Source organism: Mytilus californianus, unplaced genomic scaffold (genome assembly GCF_021869535.1).
Source record: "Mytilus californianus isolate M0D057914Y unplaced genomic scaffold, xbMytCali1.0.p SCAF_46, whole genome shotgun sequence".
NCBI classification, from domain to species: domain Eukaryota; kingdom Metazoa; phylum Mollusca; class Bivalvia; order Mytilida; family Mytilidae; genus Mytilus; species Mytilus californianus.
Window position 1 is genome coordinate 637,132 of NW_026262697.1, and position 23,799 is coordinate 660,930.

Here is a 23,799-nt window from a genome sequence, read left to right on the forward strand (position 1 = left end):
CTCCTATTTAAGGTTTATGTAGACTCTGGATGACTCCTATTTCAGGTTCATGTAGACTCTGGATGACTCCTATTTCAGGTTTATGTAGACTGTAGATGACTCCTATTTCAGGTTTATGTAGACTGTGGATGACTCTCTGGATGACTCCTATTTAAGGTTTATGTAGACTGTGGATGACTCCTATTTAAGGTTTATGTAGACTGTGGATGACTCCTATTTCAGGTTTATGTAGACTGTAGATGACTCCTATTTCAGGTTCATGTAGACTGTAGATGACTCCTATTTCAGGTTCATGTAGACTGTGGATGACTCCTATTTCAGGTTCATGTAGACTGTGGATGACTCCTATTTCAGGTTTATGTAGACTGTGGATGACTCCTATTTCAGGTTTATGTAGACTGTGGATGACTCCTATTTAAGGTTTATGTAGACTGTGGATGACTCCTATTTAAGGTTTATGTAGACTGTGGATGACTCCTATTTAAGGTTTATGTAGACTGTGGATGACTCCTATTTAAGGTTTATGTAGACTGTAGATGACTCCTATTTAAGGTTTATGTAGACTGTAGATGACTCCTATTTAAGGTTTATGTAGACTGTGGATGACTCCTATTTCAGGTTTATGTAGACTGTGGATGACTCCTTTTTCAGGTTTATGTAGACTGTGGATGACTCCTATTTCAGGTTTATGTAGACTGTGGATGACTCCTATTTCAGGTTTATGTAGACTGTGGATGACTCCTATTTCAGGTTTATGTAGACTGTGGATGACTCCTAATTAAGGTTTATGTAGACTGTGGATGACTCCTATTTAAGGTTTATGTAGACTGTGGATGACTCCTATTTAAGGTTTATGTAGACTGTGGATGACTCCTATTTAAGGTTTATGTAGACTGTGGATGACTCCTATTTAAGGTTTATGTAGACTGTGGATGACTCCTATTTAAGGTTTATGTAGAGTGTGGATGACTCCTATTTAAGGTTTATGTAGACTCTGGATGACTCCTATTCAAGGTTTATGTAGACTCTGGATGACTCCTATTTAAGGTTTATGTAGACTCTGGATGACTCCTATTTAAGGTTTATGTAGACTGTGAATGACTCCTATTTAAGGTTTATGTAGACTCTGGATGACTCCTATTTAAGGTTTATGTAGACTGTGGATGACTCCTATTTAAGGTTTATGTAGACTCTGGATGACTCCTATTTACGGTTTATGTAGACTCTGGATGATTCCTATTTAAGGTTTATGTAGACTCTGGATGACTCCTATTTAAGGTTTATGTAGACTCTGGATGACTCCTATTTAAGGTTTATGTAGACTGTGAATGACTCCTATTTAAGGTTTATGTAGACTCTGGATGACTCCTATTTAAGGTTTATGTAGACTGTGAATGACTCCTATTTAAGGTTTATGTAGACTGTGAATGACTCCTATTTAAGGTTTATGTAGACTGTGGATGACTCCTATTTAAGGTTTATGTAGACTGTAGATGACTCCTATTTAAGGTTTATGTAGACTGTAGATGACTCCTATTTAAGGTTTATGTAGACTGTGGATGACTCCTATTTAAGGTTTATGTAGACTGTGAATGACTCCTATTTAAGGTTTATGTAGACTGTGGATGACTCCTATTTAAGGTTTATGTAGACTGTGGATGACTCCTATTTAAGGTTTATGTAGACTGTGGATGACTCCTATTTAAGGTTTATGTAGACTGTAGATGACTACTATTTAAGGTTTATGTACACTCTGGATGATGACTCCTATTTAAGGTTTATGTAGACTCTAGATGACTACTATTTAAGGTTTATGTAGACTGTGGATGACTTCTATTTAAGGTTTATGTAGACTGTGGATGACTCCTATTTAAGGTTTATGTAGACTCTGGATGACTCCTATTTAAGGTTTATGTAGACTCTGGATGACTCCTATTTAAGGTTATGTAGACTCTGGATGATGACTCCTATTTAAGGTTTATGTAGACTCTGGATGACTCCTATTTAAGGTTTATGTAGACTCTGGATGACTCCTATTTAAGGTTTATGTAGACTGTGGATGACTCCTATTTAAGGTTTATGTAGACTCTGGATGACTCCTATTTCAGGTTTATGTAGACTGTGGATGACTCCTATTTAAGGTTCATGTAGACTCTGGATGACTCCTATTTAAGGTTTATGTAGACTCTGGATGACTCCTATTTAAGGTTTATGTAGACTCTGGATGACTCCTATTTCAGGTTTATGTAGACTGTGGATGACTCCTATTTAAGGTTTATGTAGAGTGTGGATGACTCCTATTTAAGGTTTATGTAGACTCTGGATGACTCCTATTCAAGGTTTATGTAGACTCTGGATGACTCCTATTTAAGGTTTATGTAGACTCTGGATGACTCCTATTTAAGGTTTATGTAGACTGTGAATGACTCCTATTTAAGGTTTATGTAGACTCTGGATGACTCCTATTTAAGGTTTATGTAGACTGTGGATGACTCCTATTTAAGGTTTATGTAGACTCTGGATGACTCCTATTTACGGTTTATGTAGACTCTGGATGATTCCTATTTAAGGTTTATGTAGACTCTGGATGACTCCTATTTAAGGTTTATGTAGACTCTGGATGACTCCTATTTAAGGTTTATGTAGACTGTGAATGACTCCTATTTAAGGTTTATGTAGACTCTGGATGACTCCTATTTAAGGTTTATGTAGACTGTGAATGACTCCTATTTAAGGTTTATGTAGACTGTGAATGACTCCTATTTAAGGTTTATGTAGACTGTGGATGACTCCTATTTAAGGTTTATGTAGACTGTGGATGACTCCTATTTAAGGTTTATGTAGTCTGTAGATGACTCCTATTTAAGGTTTATGTAGACTGTGGATGACTCCTATTTAAGGTTTATGTAGACTGTGAATGACTCCTATTTAAGGTTTATGTAGACTGTGGATGACTCCTATTTAAGGTTTATGTAGACTGTGGATGACTCCTATTTAAGGTTTATGTAGACTGTGGATGACTCCTATTTAAGGTTTATGTAGACTGTAGATGACTACTATTTAAGGTTTATGTACACTCTGGATGATGACTCCTATTTAAGGTTTATGTAGACTCTAGATGACTACTATTTAAGGTTTATGTAGACTGTGGATGACTTCTATTTAAGGTTTATGTAGACTGTGGATGACTCCTATTTAAGGTTTATGTAGACTCTGGATGACTCCTATTTAAGGTTTATGTAGACTCTGGATGACTCCTATTTAAGGTTATGTAGACTCTGGATGATGACTCCTATTTAAGGTTTATGTAGACTGTGGATGACTCCTATTTAAGGTTTATGTAGACTCTGGATGACTCCTATTTAAGGTTTATGTAGACTGTGGATGACTCCTATTTAAGGTTTATGTAGACTCTGGATGACTCCTATTTCAGGTTTATGTAGACTGTGGATGACTCCTATTTAAGGTTCATGTAGACTCTGGATGACTCCTATTTAAGGTTTATGTAGACTCTGGATGACTCCTATTTAAGGTTTATGTAGACTCTGGATGACTCCTATTTCAGGTTTATGTAGACTCTAGATGACTCCTATTTAAGGTTTATGTAGACTCTGGATGACTCCTATTTCAGGTTTATGTAGACTGTGGATGACTCCTATTTAAGGTTTATGTAGACTGTGGATGACTCCTATTTAAGGTTTATGTAGACTCTAGATGACTCCTATTTAAGGTTTATGTAGTAAACTTTGGTATTCTTTGTCAATATGTCTGAAGTTGTGTACATTTATTAATAAACTTGTAAATATTTTAACAGTATAATGAATGAAATTATTGGAAGCATGTTGTGTTAAACTATTGATATATAAAATAAGGAGATATAGTATGATTGCCAATGAGGGAAATATCCACCAGAAACCAATCAATGTTGAAGTTAGCAACTATAGGTCACCATATACCCTTCAACAATGAACAAAACCCATACCCCATAGATAAGCTACAAAAAACTCTAATATGAAAAATGTAAAACAATTCAACTAGAAAATTTACAGCCTATTTTATGTTAAAACACAATAAACGAAAAACAAGTATGATATACAGGCTCCTGACTTGGGACAGGTACATACAAAATGTGGCATGATTAAAAATGTTTGTGGGCATCCAACCCTCCCCTGATCTTGGACAGTGGTGTAACAACACAACATATATCTGTCCATCTGTGTGGGTCATTGCCTATTCTCGTTCATCTTAAAATAGACACAAGAGTGAACACCCTGAAATGTCTCGCCTGTTTTACTAATCATGATTGACCTTATGTTGGAAGTCTGTTTTTTGAAGGTTTTACTACAAGTTGCACATAAAATTAACCATGATCAATGAACCATGAAAATGAGGTGAAGGTCAGATGAACCTACCAGACAAACATGTAGACCTTACAATCATTCCATACACCAACTATACTGTAAATTCAGAAATTAATGCATGCATTTACTATTACGAAATACTGATTACTGGTAAAAATGTGAGATATAATTAATGCAATGGCAAAAGTTTTGTGAAGGAAAATCACTCCTAAAATTATTAGAGCAAGTTTTTATTATTGCGAACCCTTTACTGTTGTATTTTCGCATTAATTAAAACATTGAATTTACAGTAGTTGACCTATTGCTTGTGGTTTCTGATAAACTGACAAAACACTGACCAATGAACTATGAAAATGATGTCAACGTCATATGATACCTTCTAGACAGATATGTACACCTTACAATCATTCCATACACCAAATATAGTGGCCCTATTGCTTATAGTATCTGAGAATTAGACTAAAACCTCAAACCATAACATTGCCCATTGAACCATGAAGAAAAAGTCAAGGTCAAATGAAACCTGTCAGACAGGCATATACACCATACAATCATACCATACACTAAATACAGCTGATCTATTGCTTATAGTATTTCAAAAACCTATCAAACCACAAAACGTTAACATTGAGAAATGAACCACAAAAATGAGGTCAAGGTCAGAAAAAACCTGCCAGTCGGACATGTACACCCTACAAGCATTTCATACACCAAATACAGTTGACCTATTGCTAAAATTATCTGAGATATGGACCTGACCATAAAAACTTAAACTTGATCACTGATCCATGAAATGAGGTCGAGGTAAGGTGAAACCTGACACACAGACATGTAAACCCCTTGCAAGGATCCCATTTACCAAATATAGTTATCCTATTAATCATGATAAGTGAGTATTTCAAATGAAGGAAAAACTGCATTTTTTTTTAAAGCAGTCACTGAACAATGAAAAAGAGATCAAGGACAATGAACATATGACGGATGAAAACTTCGTAACATAAGGGATCCTCATACAAGGTATGAAGCACCCAGGTCTTATAACCTTCTGAAATATAAAGCTGAAAACAAATAGTTTACGCCACCCCCACCTCGCTTACATAGCAGGCAAGACAAAAATGGTAATATTGGTTGAAATTATTTAAAAAGCCAATCCTTTAAAAATGTTGTTAAATTCAGAGGTTCGAACTGTGAAAACTTTTCAAAGATTATACTGATCCTGTAGACATATTAGTAACAAGGCAAGTATAAATACAAAATTGTTTGTATTTAAATTTACAAACTTAACAAATACATTACTACAAATGATGACTGGTGAGTTCAGAAAGAGGAAAATACTCCTCAAGGTGAAAAGTTCTATAATTTGAGATACAGAGGGTATTAACAGCAAGAACATTATAAAAATAAGGATATGCAGTATGCCTAACAATGAGACATTACTATTGACCAGAGACCGTACGGCCTTCAATAATGAGCATTAGTTAACTTTACACTTACATGGGACAAGCATTCTATTGAGGAGGAGGTCTAGTGAATTTTCAATTCATATTAGGTAGGACTGATCACTGATGTAGTTTCTTCCATCTTATCTATTCATACTAACCTGATAACATCATGTCTTGCCAGTTGGGATAATCTGCAACTTTCCTTGTATCAATAAGAAAATGTTTGAAATTCCATGAGAACTTTGCATCAGTCAGTTCTGACATTGTACAAGATGGACAAACTGCTACCAGAGACAGTATTGAAGTTGTTGCTGTTTTCTTCATACAGTTTAGGCGACATCTTAAATTGAATCAGACAATTTTTATCAATATGTTTTCAAATATTCATAAATTAATACTTATATATATACAAAATAAACAGGATGTCTAGCTTGTAATATTTATACAATCACTATTATTGGGTTGGTTATAAATATAAGCTAACAAATTTCCTAAGTTATATTGTTTCAGTGACAAAAACTGTATACCCTGGTTTACAAAGTGTATACATGTATATATATGTAGGGTCAGGAAAACTATGAGTTTGTTTTCAGTAGCTGTCAACAATCTTGAACATCATATTATTTAGTTTTTTTTTATTTGTTCTAGTCTGAGATTGGTTTGATATCCACTTTGGGGACTGTGGGAACTAAATTATCTTAGTTTTCTATTATATTGGTTTCGCAGAAATATGAGTTTTTCTGTATCTAGTTAATGTTGTACACTGATTGAGACAAAACAGGGATGCCTCATTTAACCCTGCACTTCATTCATGTGTGTTTCCGAATCCAAGAACCTTAATGTCATTTGATATTTTTGTGGTCCTTCAGGTGATTAGGTTTTGAAGTCACTATCACATTAATTGACGATTTGTATACACTCAAAGAGTTTTAGAGCTTGAGAAATATTATGAACAATAGCATGTTAAAGAATATAACAGACTAATTTACAGCAAAACAACTCGGGACAGGCATTTTAAGAATGTGGCGGGTTAAACATGTTTGTGTGTGTTCAACCCTCTCTTAACTTGGTACAGTGATGTAACAGTATAACATAAAACAAACTGTAAAAATCAGTTGCAAAATGGCTTAACTCAATAGATCAGTAAGAAGCACGAAAAAATAAAAAAATAGACACAAATCACTGATTTAAAGTACTTGTAGTAACTGAAAACTAGCTCAAAGCCAATAACAACTACCTTAATAAACAAGAACTTACTCTAATTCTAGTTCTGGTGGATCTCCATCAATAGTCTGAGCATGCTGTACAAAGTATCCATACGATCCTTCAAAGATGGTACGCAGGTATATAAGATAACCAACTCCATTAACTACGTCATGTCTCTGTACCTGTAACTCAGCATACCCATCAGCTTTAGGACTAAAGTGGGCACATCGATTGTCCTCCACTAAACCATACAGCCAATGTGTATAGTTTTTCTCTATCATTTCTAACCTATTCCAATCCACTTGGTTTATTTGTATTATAATATTGTAAAAATCTCTCAAAAAGTCAAGGTAGAAATGTTTAAATTCTTTCTCTGTTTTCCTAATATACAACTGAAGAAAATCGTCCATTTTGATATAATCCGTTAATTGTAACCCCTTCTCCATTATGTCAACATAAGATGCATACGTATTAATGGTAGAATTCATCAGGTCAAGGTCATCACGAATGTCTTTAATTGTTCTTAACCAATCATCTAGGACTATAAGAAATGGTGAATTAGTTGTCAAATCTTCTATAGGTACACCTTCAAAGTTGTAAAGACTTAACATTGTTAAATAACTATCTGAAAGAAGGTCAAGAAAATCCATTAAGTGATCAACGAATAAAGACTCCTCATTGAAAAGGTCATTAACCAGCTCATTATACTCATTCCTAACTAACTCATTATCACTCGGTAGAACTATCTCCTTGAATATTTTTGGTTGAGCATCTTTGGACAGTTCTTTCATATATTTTATTTGGAAGAAATCCTGAAACGGTTTGGTTTCTATAACATAGTAATAATAATTTGTATAGTTATCATTGACATATAAATCATATTTTGACGAACCATCGTCCTGACCAGCTACATAACTCGTCTTATATCTTTCTCTTATAGTTACATTGTAATCGTCAGCTAATTTCCCAGTAGCATTATCCAGGGATTGTACATGTGTATATAAAGTTGAAGCATTTATTCTCATTAATTTCTCATCTACTTCTTGTAAGAAATCTGTGTCGTACCATTTCTCCACATTTTGCTGTTCAAGAAATACATACAACGGATCAATCTTGAAACTAAGTAATTTGTAAATGTCGTTTGTGACAAAGTTCAAGCATGCCCAATCAAAAACAAGTCCTGATGGATCTCCTGGTCCATTTTTCAGACTGTATGATCCTGACTTTCCATCTAAGTTCACGGAACCTTCACCAATATATCTGCCTGTTCCTCCTTTAATGAACGTGTTTGGTGGAGGATGTTCTAGTTTTAAATACATGGATTCTACCATCCAGTGTGTGAAGTCTTCGGGATAACCAATCTTGACATGTAAACGATACAACCCTGGTTTAAGGTCATGGGGTTGGAGTAAAAAATAAAAGGAACTACTGGTACGGTTTTCTTTGATCTCTGTGACTGTACCATTATCATCGGTCATTCTTTTAAATAGCTCCCACGAATAAAATATAGATGTATTGGTAAAACATAAGTTCTGAGGCAGTGCTTCAATAATGACCTTAGCAGATGTGTAAACAACCATGGGGGAATCCTCTGACAAATAATTCTGATCAAACACTTCACTAGTCAGGCAAGGAGGTATCACTGAAATAATGAAAGAACCTTATTGAGCGTGCTCACATACCCCACGTCCCCACATTGTCATTGGAGAAATAAAATAAGTGTAAGGAAAAAAAATTGTATCAAAAAAAAAATTGAATCATAATTTCCTGTCAATATGCACATCTATGTAGTATGTCCTTATTATCTGAAAAGGTTTCATGAAATTCTGTGGTGTGGTTTGAGAGGAGTTGCGATGACAAACTGTTGCAGTAGTACATTAAAGTAAATAAGTTCAAAGGGGCGCAACTCCTAGAAAAAGAATTGAATCGTAATTTCCTGTCGATATGCACAACTACATAGTATGTCCTTATTATCTAAAAAGGGTTCGTGAAATTCTGTTGTGTGGTTTGAGAGGAGTTGCAAAGACAAAAGGTTGCAGTAGTATATTGGGCAAATAAGTTCAAAGGGGCGTAACTCCTGGAAAAAAAAATTGAATCGTAATTTCCTGTTGATATGCACATCTACGTAGTATGTCCTTATTATCTGAAAAGGTTTCATGAAATTCTGTTGTGTGGTTTGAGAGGAGTTGAGATGACAAACTGTTGCAGTAGTATATTGGGCAAATAAGTTCAAAGGGGCGTAACTCCTGGAAAAAAAATTGAATCGTAATTTCCTGTCGATATACACAACTACATAGTATGTCCTTATTATCTAAAAAGGTTTCGTGAAATTCTGTTGTGTGGTTTGAGAGGAGTTGCGATGACAAGAAACAGGACAGACGGACTGACGGACGGACGGACTGACGGAAGGAAGGACAGGTCAAAAACATTATACCCTCCGCAACTCGTTGGGTATAAAAACAAAAATATCCCTGGTTAAATATGGGGGCATAAATGAAATCAAAGAAATTTATCCCTAGTTAAACATGGTGGCATAAATGAAATCAAAGAAAAATATCACTTGTTAAACATGGTGGCATAAATGAAATCAAGCAAAAACATCACTGGTTAAACATGGTGGCATAAATGAAATCAAACAAAAACATCACTGGTTAAACATGGTGGCATAAATGAAATCAAACAAAAACATCACTGGTTAAACATGGTGGCATAAATGAAATCAAGCAAAAACATCACTGGTTAAACATGGTGGCATAAATGAAATCAAACAAAAACATCCCTGGTTAAACATGGTGGCATAAATGAATTCAAACAAAAATATCCCTGGTTAAACATGGTGGCATAAATGAAATCAAGCAAAAACATCACTGGTTAAACATGGTGGCATAAATGAAATCAAACAAAAATATCCCTGGTTAAACATGGTGGCATAAATGAAATCAAACAAAAATATCCCTGGTTAAACATGGTGGCATAAATGAAATCAAAGAAAAACATCCCTGGTTAAACATGGTGGCATAAATGAAATCAAAGAAAAACATCACTGGTTAAACATGGTGGCATAAATGAAATCAAACAAAAATATCCCTGGTTTAACATGGTGGCATAAATGAAATCAAACAAAAATATCCCTGGTTAAACATGGTGGCATAAATGAAATCAAGCAAAAACATCACTGGTTAAACATGGTGGCATAAACGAAATCAAACAAAAATATCCCTGGTTAAACATGGTTGCATAAATGAAATCAAACAAAAATATCCCTGATTAAACATGGTGGCATAAATGAAATCAAACAAAAACATCACTGGTTAAACATGGTGGCATAAATGAAATCAAATAAAAACATCACTGGTTAAACATGGTGGCATAAATGAAATCAAACAAAAATATCCCTGGTTAAACATGGTGGCATAAATGAAATCAAACAAAAATATCCCTGGTTAAACATGGTGGCATAAATGAAATCAAACTAAATTTACCTGGTTAAACATGGTGGCATAAATGAAATCAAACAAAAACATCACTGGTTAAACATGGTGGCATAAATGAAATCAAACAAAAACATCCCTGGTTAAACATGGTGGCATAAATGAAATCAAACAAAAATATCCCTGGTTAAACATGGTGGCATAAATGAAATCAAACAAAACAAGAAATGATTGTAACAGGATGCTGTTACGAAGTCTCCCAAACGAAGCTCCCATAATTCGTAATTCCCAGGGTCGCCTGACATTGGGCAAAGTCCAGTGAAAATTGGTTAGGTCCAGTAAAGTTATATGCATTAGTGATGCCTAGGGACTAACCCTGAATATCATTCAAATCATCTTGGCATGACAAACCAGAATATATATGGTTAAGGGTTGGGGATCTCGACCATTTACAAGATATTAGAACTTTCTCAAATGGCAGGGGATCGGGATGACCCCTGGGGATTAACCCTGTATATCATTCAAACCATCTTAGCATGACAAACCATAATATATATGGTTTAGGGGTGGGGATCTCGACCACTTACAAGATATTAGAACTTTCTTAAATGGCATGGGGTGGGGGTGACCCCTGGGGACTAACCCTGTATTTCATTTCATGTGTTTTATCATGACAAACCAGAATATATATGGTTTAGGGGTGGGGATCTCGACCATTTACAAGATATTAGAACTTTCTCAAATGGCAGGGGGTCGGGATGACCTCTGGGGACTAACCCTGCATATCATTCAAACCATCTTAGCATGACAAACCAGAATATATATGGTTTAGGGGTGGGGATCTTGACCATTTACAAGATATTAGAACTTTCTGAAATGGCAGGGGGTCGGGATGACCCCTGGGGACTAACCCTGTATATCATTCAAACCATCTAAGCATGACAAACCAGAATATATATGGTTTAGGGGTGGGGATCTTGACCACTTACAAGATATTAGAACTTTCTTAAATGGCATAGGGTGGGGGTGACCCCTTGGGACTTACCCTGTATTTCATTTGATTTGCTTTATCATGACAAACCAGAATATATATGGTTTAGGGGTGGGGATCTCGACCATTTACAAGATATTAGAACTTTCTCAAATGGCAGGAGGTCGGGATGACCCCTGGGGACTAACCCTGTATATCATTCAAACCATCTTAGCATGACAAACCATAATATATATGGTTTAGGGGTGGGGATCGTGACCACTTACAAGATATTAGAACTTTCTTAAATGGCATGGGGTGGGGGTGACCCCTGGGGACTAACCCTGTATTTCATTTGATGTGCTTTATCATGACAAACCAGAATATATATGGTTTAGGGGTGGGGATCTCGACCATTTACAAGATATTAGAACTTTCTCAAATGGCAGGGGGTTGTGATGACCCCTGGGGACTAACCCTGTATATCATTCAAACCATCTTAGCATGACAAACCAGAATATATATGGTTTAGGGGTAGGGATCTCGACCATTTACAAGATATTAGAACTTTCTCAAATGGCAGGGGGTTGGGATGACCCATGGGGACTAACCCTGTATATCATTCAAACCATCTTAGCATGACAAACCAGAATATATATGGTTTAGGGGTGGGGATCTTGACCATTTACAAGATAATAGAACTTTCTCAAATGGCAGGGGGTCGGGATGACCCCTGGGGACTAACCCTGTATATCATTCAAACCATCTTAGCATGACAAACCAGAATATATATGGTTTAGGGGTGGGGATCTCGACCATTTACAAGATATTAGAACTTTCTCAAATGGCAGGGGGTCGGGATGACCCCTGGGGACTAACCCTGTATATCATTCAAACCATCTTAGCATGACAAACCAGAATATATATGGTTTAGGGGTGGGGATCTTGACCACTTACAAGGTATTAGAACTTTCTTAAATGGCAGGGGGTGGGGGTGACCCCTGGGGACTAACCCTGTATTTCATTTAATGGGTTTTATCATTTAGAACATTTTCAATTAAAAAGATTGTGTCTATCACAAACGGTTTTCAATTTATAATCATTTGAAAATTTTAAAAAATAAAATCCCATAGGGTTCTATAGTAAAACCCTCTTTTCTTTTTGCCCCTCAAAGTACCCCTTTATAAACCCCATTGCACAAACAAAACCCTGATTGCACCACTAGACATGTTAGTCTAACATATTGTGAAATCCTAAGTTAATCTGACAAGCGGTTTTGGAGAACGGGTGCGGACAAGTTCAAATTTAAAAGCGGCGGAAGAGGAAGAGGAAGAAGAATAATAATAATAATAAGAACTGAGTAAAAACAATAAGTCTTCCCAAACTTCGTTTGGGAGACTTAAATATCCCTGGTTAAACATGGTGGCAGAAATGAAATCAAACAAAAATATCCCTGGTTAAACATGGTGGCATAAATGAAATCAAGCAAAAACATCACTGATTAAACATGGTGGCATAAATGAAATCAAGCAAAAACATCACTGGTTAAACATGGTGGCATAAATGAAATCAAACAAAAACATCACTGGTTAAACATGGTGGCATAAATGAAATCAAACAAAAACATCACTGGTTAAACAAGGTGGCATAAATGAAATCAAAGAAAAACATTGCTGGTTAAACAAGGTGGCATAAAAGAAATCAAACAAAAACATCACTGGTTAAACATGGTGGCAGAAATGAAATCAAACAAAAACATCACTGGTTAAACATGGTGGCAGAAATGAAATCAAACAAAAACATCACTGGCTAGACAATTCCCAATAAGAAGGGTCTTCTATTTGTCAAGCTGAAACCTCACCCTTTTATTGTTTTGATCCTCTTCTCCTCTATTTATTTTTATCAATGTATAAGCTATTGTTTTCATTTTACTAATCTTTATGGATATTCTATTTGTAAGTCTAAAAAACTATTTATTTTTATCAATGTATTACCTAGTTTTCTTTTTACTAATATTTGTGGATAGTCTACATGTTAATCTTAAGAACTATAGATAAAGACATTGGCATATGTATATCATGTGGTAAGCTGTAAACATATGACTTTCTTGGTTAACAGATGTTGTTGGTTTGCTGTATTTTATAACAGATATGTTACCTGTACATAAGCCAGTTTCATTAGCGATTCCCTCACAAGGTCCGCCTGAACAGACAGGTTCAGGATCAGAACAGTTACGTGATCTTGTATGATTCCCAATACCGTAAATAGATGTCATATTCTCTGGTAAACAGGTAGACCATTCTCCCCATGTAGACCAGCCACCATCTACTGGACCTGAAAAATATCAGTGATTGAATTAATAATCCATTCTTCCCAAGTAGACCACCCACCATCTACTGGACCTAAAAATATCAGCGATTGAATTAATAATCCATTCTCCCCAATTAGACCACCCACCATCTACTGGACCTGAAAAATATCAGTGATTGAATTAATAATCCATTCTCCCCAATTAGACCACCCACCATCTACTGGACCTGAAAAATATCAGTGATTGAATTAATAATCCATCTCCCCAAGAAGACCAGCAACCATCTACTGGACCTGAAAATTATCAGTGATTGAATTACTGTACCATACTCCCCAAGTAGACCAGCCACCATCTACTGGACCTGAAAAAAATTAGTGATTGAATTACTGTACCATACTCCCCAAGTAGACCAGCCACCATCTACTGGACCTGAAAAATATCAGTGATTGAATTACTGTAACATGCTCTCCAAGTAAACCATGCAGCCACCATCTACTGGACCTGAAAAAAATCAGTGATTGAATTAATAATCCATTCTCCCCAAATAGACCACCCACCATCTACTGGACCTGAAAAATATCTGTGATTGAATTAATAATCCTTTCTCCCCAAGTAGACCAACCACCATCTACTGGACCTAAAAATATCAGCGATTGAATTAATGTAACATGATACCTAAGTAGTGAATGTTCAAAAATGAACAATGGTCCACAAATAGACCAGCCATCATCTACTGGACCTAAAAAAAAAATAATAATGATTTATTTTATGGACCATGCTCCCCAAGTAGACAAGCCATCATCTACTGGACCTAAAAATATCAGTGATTGAATTACTGTAACATGCTACCTAAGAAGTAAATGTTCAAAAATGAACAATACTACCCAAATAGACCAGCCACCATCTATTGGACCTAAAATAAAATTAACAATGATATATTTTATGGACCATGCTCCCCAAGAGACCAGCCACCATCTACTGGATCTGAAATAATCGATAATGATTATTTCTTCGGACCATGCTCTCTAGGATGGATAGTCACCAATTATTGGACCTGAAAAAAAATAATAATGATTCATTTCATGGACTATGTTCTCAAAGAAGATCAACTGCTTTTTATTAGACATGAAAAAAACCCAATGATTCATTTTATGGACCATGCTCCCCAAGTAGAGCAGCATAAAATGTGAATTCATTTTTATTCCAGTTTTGGGGGATTTGGTGGGTATTCAAGTGAACCATGAATTTAAATATTCAATGATGTAAAAATTTTCTTTGGGCTAATATTCAAACTTTGGCAAAACCACAAAATTGAATATCCACTAAAACGCTATTTTTTTCTCCATCCACTAAAAATTGGTAGCCACAAAAAAATTGAATCCACAGCACTAGGCCTGAAAAGAACTGCAATTTTTCTAGGAGCACATGGTAAAATATTAACAAAAGCAACATTTTGGCTGACTGTATACCTACCATAATCGTCTGTCATCTACATAAGGATCAACAAATCTTTATTGCCAATAAATTTTAAAGGGCAACCTTATGATTGAAACTAGGAACCATTTTAAGGTCAAGGTTAAAAGTTAAAGTTAGAGATAATTTTAATGTGAAGGGATAAAAACTCAAATGGCTTGAAAATTGCTTACACCATGATGCTCCTCATAATGTGTTCAAGATAAAAGTATCAACGCATTATAATACAGAAACAGAGAAATGTGGGACCGACAATTTCCATACTCAGGTATTATGAACATTTTAAGTATTATGTGAAGTAGGATGTGACTTAAAAACAAGAAATTACTTACATATTGCACAACTCATCAAAGTTCAACAAGAAATAGCAAATCACTCCTTTAAACAAAGGCTGAGAAATATGTTCAAAGTTTTTTTAGCAAGTAATATAAAAATCAAAAGTATCACCAAACTGGAAAATTCTTAATATGGTACAACTCATCATAAGTTCCAAGCCAATTATCAAATCATTCCTTAAAACAAGAGCTGAAGAATAATTCTTCGATAGAAAAACAGGAGAACAGACAGAGGTTCCTCAATGCTCTTCAACTTGGTACTTTATTTGACCTTAAATGAACTCTGTGGATTCAAGGCTCACTGGTGAGTCTTTTGTAGACAAAACGGGTGTCTGGCTTACAAAATCATACGCCTGGGTAACTTTGATATGAGATTATTTATGGACAGATGGATGGATATAGTGTATGCAGTGTACTATCCACTTTATGAGTTTGGAAATTCCATCATTTTTTATCAGAACACTGTGAACAGACAGACAGATGGATGGACATAATGCTGGCAGTATACCATCCATTCTATAAAGGAGAGTATTCCAATCATTTTGTACAAGATCAAAACACTAGCAACATACAATTAAAGTGTAAATATGGTCGGCTATCAACATACCACAGTCCTTTGTGAGTGTATCTACACCAAGAACACTGCAATTCCTGCCCCCATTACACGGTGAAGGGTTATTACATGTTCTGTATCTACTTGTTTTCCCTTTACAATTAGTGGAACAGTCTTCCCATTCTGTCCAGGTGGAATAATTCCCATTTACTTTTTCTACAAAGAAATAAATGAAAAATATTAGATGATTTTCCAAAAAGTAAAACTATTGTTCTTGCTAGTGAGATCTAAAAATCACAATGTAATATCCTTCTCAGTGCCAACCAACCAAGACAGAAATATTAAAGTTTTAGATAAAGGTAATTAATATGCTATATGTTACTGTTGACTTCTTATTCAGGAGCATGGGGTATCTATTAGACAAAGTCTCACTCTTTCTTAATCCCTTTCAACAATCAAAGTTTCTCAATTGTTTTCTCACCAAATAATAAAAAAATAATTAAAAAATTCGTAAGGGTTCCACGGAACCCAGTGTCTCGTCACTTTTGCTGTTAGTCGCAGGCTCAACAAAAATAGGGAAAAAATTATTAAAAATTTTCCTCTAGATACTATCTTTTGATTGTAAGAAGCTTCTGTCCAAGTTTGGTAAAAATCCAGGATGGTTTATGAATCTAATAAATGTTTTAAAAACTTTAACTGCAGACTGTATGTAATGTTAACTGGAAGAAAAACGAAGTCCATTTATAAGTAATATACGGAAAAACAGGAAATCTTTTTTACAAAATTTCCTTCTAGATACTATCTTTTGATCATAAACAAGCTTCTGTCCAAGTTTGGTACAAATCCAGGATAGTTTAAGAAAGTTATTAAAATTTTAAAAACTTTAACCACAGAGTGAATGTAATGTTAACTGGCAGAAAAACTAAGTCCATTTATAAGTAAAATACAGATAAACAGGATTTTTTATTTTACAAAATTTACTTCTGGATACTATCTTACGATCGATCATAAACAAGCATCTGTCCAAGTTTGGTAGAAATCCAGGATATTTTAAGAAAGTTATTAAAATTTTAAAAACTTTAACCACAGAGAGAATGTTTGTGGACGCCGCTGCCGCCGACGGAATGTAGGATTGCTATGTCTCGCTTTTGCGACAAAAGTCGCAGGCTTGACAAAAATGAACAAATCTAAATCCTTCCATTATATTTAATGTTTTAAATGTGATTTTGTCTAAAAACATTAAGATATCTTTTTAGCTATAAATTATTCACAATAACAAGCACCTTTTTATTGACCTCAAACAATCTATGTACCTGTAGCCTGCTAACAATAACTTTGTTCTGAACCTGCAGCATAAAATTATGTCCCTCATGAGATATTATCTGCTTTTCATAGAAAAATATTGTCCATAAACAACATTTTATAATGAAATACTGTCCAGGACAATATATCATTATGAAATAGCGTCTGTCTTTCTCCGTGAAATTTTGTAAGGTTCTTCGGGACAATATTTCATTGTGAATTTCTTATGGAATTTAGACAGATTTTTCCCGATTTTGGCCATAAACTGTGATTCCTAACAATACAGGAACAAGACTGTTCCAATATTACAAGTGTGAACATTAAAAACGGTCACTTAATCAGGTTTATGACATTGTTTTAAGATTTTTGGTTGATATTTTAAGACTGAAAATAAATTTAACACAGACTGAGAAATCACAGGCAGACATAAAAAAATAAATGATGATCTGTTTACCAGTTGTAAAATAACATTTCTGACACTGTTCATCTGTTTTTATCCAGTGTCCTGTACTAAAAAACTGTCTTTGTCTAGAATGATATCCCTCACAAGAGTCCACAGATCCTGGGTTGTGCATACAAGGTCCCCAAGCAGTCCATTTTAGCCAATAACTTTCAACTGTACCTGTAAAAAATTATTACAAATAACTTCTCAGCTTTTCAGACATACATGTATATGTATACATAGTAAACACTAACTTGTTTTTTTTTCTATAAAAATTACTCCATAAATTACTAATACTTTCACTACCTTTTTTCAATGATTCACAAAAGTTGATTATCCATTCATTTGGTGTGTTTAAGCTTTTGATTTGTCATTTAACTATGGACTTTCCGTTTTGAATTTTCCTCAGTGTTCAGTATTTTTGTTATTTTACTTTTTACATATAAAAACTGCATTTTATAAATATACTTTCCAATTGTACAAACCTGAAATTTTTTCAATGTTTTTATCATAATTTACGCAAAATTGCGACTGAATAGATTTATCAAAAATAAAAACTCATAACCTTCATTTTGATAGCATTGTTTGTTTGAAGCTTTTCCTAAAATTACAATAATTTAAAATTAATCTTGAATTTTTGTTCAACATTCGTAATAATAAATGCACACAAAAGTTCTGAATTAACAGTATTCAATTGGCTACAAAAAAAACCACCCAAATAATCAATTAGGTAAATAAATACTGCATGCATATAAAGTTGATATCTTTCATATAATGTACAACCATATACAAAATTATTCTGTGTAGGGCCTCATGCAGGATTCAATAAAAGTAATAGATCATGCAATAAATTTGATGAAAAAAAATAGATGCAAACATATGGTAAAAGATAAAAATACAATCAATAAAAAGGCTAGTGTTATAACTTATATATATATTATGTACGAAGAACTTACATAGATATATTATCATGAGTATGTACAAAGAAGAAAAATTAATTAACATAAAAAGTTGGCGCTCAATACTGGGCTCTTTTAAAATATCTGTTTGTTCAACTGAAATTTCATTCCTCATCGATATCATATTAGTAAATAAATATGTGGAACCTGAAAAGGTGTTCCATGTTAAGTTTCAAATGCAAGTTGTCAATTTGAATTAAAAAAAAAATGTCTATTAATGATTTGCATGCTCACAACATGTTTCAGGAACAACCTTCATTTACGGTAAATGGCACTAAAAATCAAACTTTGTAATACCATATGTAGAAACCTATATTTACGATCTTAAATATGCAAATTTAGACGGACATTGGAAAAACACTTTTATTGTCTGCTGTTTGTTTTAACAATGTTGAAAGCATCATAAGTATGATATTTTACTAGTTTTTAGCCAAAGTGCCGGTGTTAATTCATTTGTAAGGTCTATTTCCTTCTTGAAAACATTGGCCACACCTTTCGACCAAAATAAAATTGTTATAAAAACAAGGGTCAAATACACATCCTAACAAAAATTTACAGTGGTTCCTGTATGTGGCCTTGGTTCTTGTATGTGGCCTTGGTTCTTGTATGTGGCCTTGGTTCTTGTATGTGGCCTTGGTTCTTGTATGTGGCCTTGGTTCTTGTATGTGGCCTTGGTTCTTGTATGTGGCCTTGGTTCTTGTATGTGGCCTTGGTTCTTGTATGTGGCCTTGGTTCTTGTATGTGGCCTTGGTTCCTGTATGTGGCCTTGGTTCTTGTATGTGGCCTTGGTTCTTGTATGTGGCCTTGGTTCTTGTATGTGGCCTTGGTTCTTGTATGTGGCCTATGTCGTTTGAAGCAAAAACTAGTCAAATTTAGGCAAAATTTTTGTCAAAATTAGGATTTCTTTTATAAGAGTGCATAATTAGGTATTGTTGTTGGTTATATACAACATATACAGCCATAACAATCAATATATAGGTAAAGTGGAAGATATAAATACAGTGAAACCTGTCAAAAGTCAATATCTTTGGCAATTTCAATTGAATTTGACAGGTAATTAAACAGGTTAAATTCCAGAAGCCCTTTTACTGAATTGCCCTACTGATATAAATCTAAGTGAAGGTAGGGTTCATTTTAGACAGGTTCCACTGTGTAAGTTGGATATGTGATATGCAACAAACACAATTTAATACAAATCTGTGAATCATGCAGCTGCTTTTGTTGAGGGTTAAAACAATGAACATGCAGTTGATAACAAGTAGGTATCTGGTTGTCAAAGAATTTTAAAAATTCTACCTTAATGTTGATAAAATAATTTTAAAAAAGGATCAAAATCAAGTAATTGTCATCACAAAATTATTAAAATAAGAGGCCTGTTAAAAATCAGCCTAATCGACACCAAATAAATCAACTTATAAAGCAGATCTGGTCAGAATTTCACCATAAATAGGCTTTTGTCAAATTTGTGTACTCGCTTGTTAATTTATTAAAATTATTAAATGTTTTGTAGAAATCTTAAGACAGTATTTGTGAACCTGATCTACCAGAAACATAAACTTGGAACAAATCTGACACACCGGGAGCAAGCATAGCTGGTTATGTGTAAATAGGGTAGGTAATTATATGTAATTAAAGTAATCGATTATATGTAAATTGAGTAGGTGATTATATGCAAATAGGGTAGATGATTATATATATATATATATATAAATATGGTAGATCATTATATGTAAATAGGGTAGGTAAATATATATATTTATTAAGAAATGCATATTTATTTTTTTTTATCTTTTATTTGTTTTCAATAGTCAGGATTTTACAATACCCCTACAATCACCACCTGACTATGGTTTTTGGGGCAAACACTGAAAGTTATATACAAGACTATCCATTTTTTTTTTAATTTATATTCATTATCATAATTCAAGAATATAGTTATTAAAGAAAAAAAAATAAATAAATAAATAAATATAGCTGCTCACACTCACACTTTCTCTCACTACTTACACACAGTCCTTGCGATCTTACCATTAGTATGCATGTATGTCTATATATAAAGTAAAAATCAAATATCAACTGCTCACTATAGTATAATTTAAAGTATAAACGATAATAAATCATGAAAAAATTGTATGTAGTGGGGACCAGAATCTTTCATAAGATGCTGCTCTATTATTTTTGTTTGCAATATAAAATTCATTTGATTGGTATTGTTTTATTCTGGATTTAAGTCCTACAAAACTAGGAGCTATATTTCTTAACTTACATCTAAAGATGTAGTTTTTAGCTATAATAATTAACAAATTTATAAACAAACTCTTAGTAATAAATCCCAGTAAAATTTCCATCTTACTGATGCTGAATTGCTCATCAAATAATTTGATTTTCTGTAAAAATGACAACCAAAAATTGTATGTAACATTACAATCATAAAATAAATGTTCTATTGTTTCCTCTTCCTCATTACAGAAGGTACATAGACTTGTTTCCTTTTGCTTAATTCTATATAAAAATGTATTAGTAGGTATAATTCTATGTAATATTTTATATTGAAAATTCTTTAAATATGTATTACTACAACATCTTTTCAAAAGAGAAAAATACTTCGACCATTCTGAGATTTCAGAATTTGTTACATCCTCCCATTTCAAAAATTTCTCATATGGGAGTATGCATATTTTATCTACAAGATCTCTGTATACAAATTTTAACTTCTTATTTTCCAAGATCCTTTTAGAAAATGCATCAAAAGGAACAAAATTTTCTAAGTTCAAATCACAATAATCTTTGATGTATTTTTTGATATATTTTGGAATGTTAGATAATAAACTATAGTATTTCAAAAAATTTTCCAAATTAAGTTTTTGTCTTACTTGTTGAAATGTTAATAGTGATTTACTTTGACTATCTACAATGTCCCTTATAAACTGTATACCATATAACTTCCATTTCATATATACAGGATATTCAGATATTGGTATAAAGTTTAGAATATCCAATGACAAAATTTCTGGAACACATAACTTTGTATAGGGCTTTGCCATGTGTAGACAATCAAATATGTCTTTCCAAAATGGATTTTTTAAGCAATTAGAAACTTCTTTAATCTTATCCTTTTGTAATGTAAAGACTCTGTCACCACCTAACTGTTTTAGTTCTGCTAGTAATAAATTCTGCCAAGTACCATCTGGATTTGATAAAAATCTCTTTACCCAAGATAATTTAAGATATGTACAGAAAGACTGCAAATGCACCATATTTAATCCTCCCTGTGAAAAATCTGCAATAAGAGTACTACGCTTGACTCTATCAGTCTTACCATTCCAAATGAAATTAAAAAACATAGCACTCAGCTCATTTAATTGTGAGTGAGGTAAATTTGGCAGGGCAGTCAACAAATGAATCAGTCTCGGTAATGCCAGAGTCTTAATTACAGTAATTTTACCTAGTAATGCTAATTTTCTATGTTGCCAGCTTTTTAGTATAGCTGAAACCTCTTTGATCTTTTTTCTAAAATTAATATCAAGAATACATTTTAAATCAAGCGAAAAATCTATTCCTAAAAGTTTAAAGTTTGTGTGTGACCACATAAGATTGTAATTAGGACACAATATTTGATCAGAATATTTTTTGTTACCAATCCAGACAGCTCTTGTCTTTGATTTGTTCATTTTTAATCCAGATAACATATAGAAAGAATCAAAACAATTGAGGCTTTCTTGTAGTGATGTCTCACTACCATCTAAAGTTAGAAAAGTATCATCTGCATACTGACTTAATAGTGTTTGTTTTTCATTGATGAGGATACCATAAATTTTGGGGTTTGACTTAAGTTTCAAAGATAATAACTCTACACCAATAACAAACAAATAAGGGGAGAGCGGGTCCCCTTGTCTACAACCTCTCTCAAGATTGAAAAAATTTGATAGATTGCCATTGTTGATTACACAACTTTTAGCACTTTTGTAGAGAGTCTCGAACCATCTGCACATCGAAGGACCAAAATTAAAACTTTTTAATGCTTTTTGTAAAAAGACCCAGTCAACAGAGTCAAATGCCTTTTCAAAATCAACCAATAAAAGTAAGGCGCTCATGTTGTGATATTCAAGATAATGCATCAAATCATACAATAATCTAGTATTCTCCCCAATGAACCTCCCCTTGATAAATCCCTTTTGAGTGTCACTAATAATAAATGGTAATACAGACTTGACTCTGTTTGCTATAGCTGCAGAAGCTATTTTAATGTCTGTATTTAATAGGCTGATAGGTCGCCAATTACTAATATATCGCCTATCTTTTCCTTCTTTTGGTATACAAGTTATGACACTTTGATATTGAAAATCTGAAAAAAGACCAGACTCATATCCATAGAATAATGATCGATAAACAAATGGTCCAAGATCTCTCCAAAAGAATTTGAAAAAATCGACAGTAAATCCATCGCTTCCTGGGGATTTTCCATTTTTCATCTTACTCAATGCTATAGCACATTCCTCATATGTCAAGTTACCCTCACACAGGTCATGTTGTTCCTGTGTAAGGGCAACATCGTGAGAAAAAAAACTTTCACTTGAACAATCAATTTTTCTCTTTGAATACAAATTTTTATAAAAATTATGTTGTTCTGAGAGAATCGTGGATTGGTCAGATATATGATTACCCTGATCACCAATCATTTCAACCATTGTCTTCTTTATAAAATTTCTCTTTTCTAATTTTAAAAAATATTGGGAACATTTTTCACCATTTTCATGCCAGTTTGCCCGGGACCGTAATAGTAAACCCTCTATCTTCTGCTCTCTCATGGATTCTAATTCCATTTTTTTATCATTTAAAGTGGTCTGTACAGCTTCAGTAGGGGCTGTATTCATAATAATATCTAAATTTTGTATGTCTTCTTCAAGTTTCAGAGTGGCTTTTTTTTCTTCTTTTGATTTAGATATACTGTGTGTAATGGACAAGGATCGGATTTTCATCTTCAGTACTTCAAGAAAAAATTGATCGTTACAAG

The 23,799-nt window shown here is 33.8% G+C and overlaps 1 protein-coding gene and 2 long non-coding RNA genes across 3 annotated transcripts in view; 2 read left to right on the forward strand and 1 right to left on the reverse strand.

Moving 5' to 3' along the window:
* The window catches only part of LOC127700020 (polycystic kidney disease protein 1-like 2), a 59,220-nt gene extending 51,930 nt beyond the window's left edge, over nucleotides 1-7,290 (reverse strand). Inside the window, exons 1-2 of the mRNA XM_052203459.1 lie at nucleotides 7,061-7,290; nucleotides 5,962-6,143 (exon numbers count right to left, since the gene is read on the reverse strand). Of these exons, the coding sequence (XP_052059419.1) occupies nucleotides 5,962-6,143; nucleotides 7,061-7,290 (412 nt within the window). The remainder of the gene's footprint in view (nucleotides 1-5,961; nucleotides 6,144-7,060) is intronic.
* On the forward strand, nucleotides 135-3,811 carry LOC127699996 (uncharacterized). The gene is made up of 17 exons (XR_007981339.1): nucleotides 135-255; nucleotides 355-618; nucleotides 652-750; nucleotides 784-915; nucleotides 1,015-1,080; nucleotides 1,114-1,146; nucleotides 1,180-1,311; nucleotides 1,345-1,377; nucleotides 1,444-1,575; nucleotides 1,609-1,707; nucleotides 1,741-2,273; nucleotides 2,340-2,405; nucleotides 2,439-2,537; nucleotides 2,769-2,834; nucleotides 2,934-3,032; nucleotides 3,135-3,565; nucleotides 3,599-3,811. It is a non-coding gene; the product is annotated as an uncharacterized LOC127699996 (long non-coding RNA).
* Nucleotides 7,291-10,654: 3,364 nt separating the features above from the next.
* LOC127699997 (uncharacterized) lies at nucleotides 10,655-12,816 on the forward strand. The gene is made up of 2 exons (XR_007981340.1): nucleotides 10,655-11,192; nucleotides 11,595-12,816. It is a non-coding gene; the product is annotated as an uncharacterized LOC127699997 (long non-coding RNA).
* Nucleotides 12,817-23,799: the final 10,983 nt, after the last annotated feature.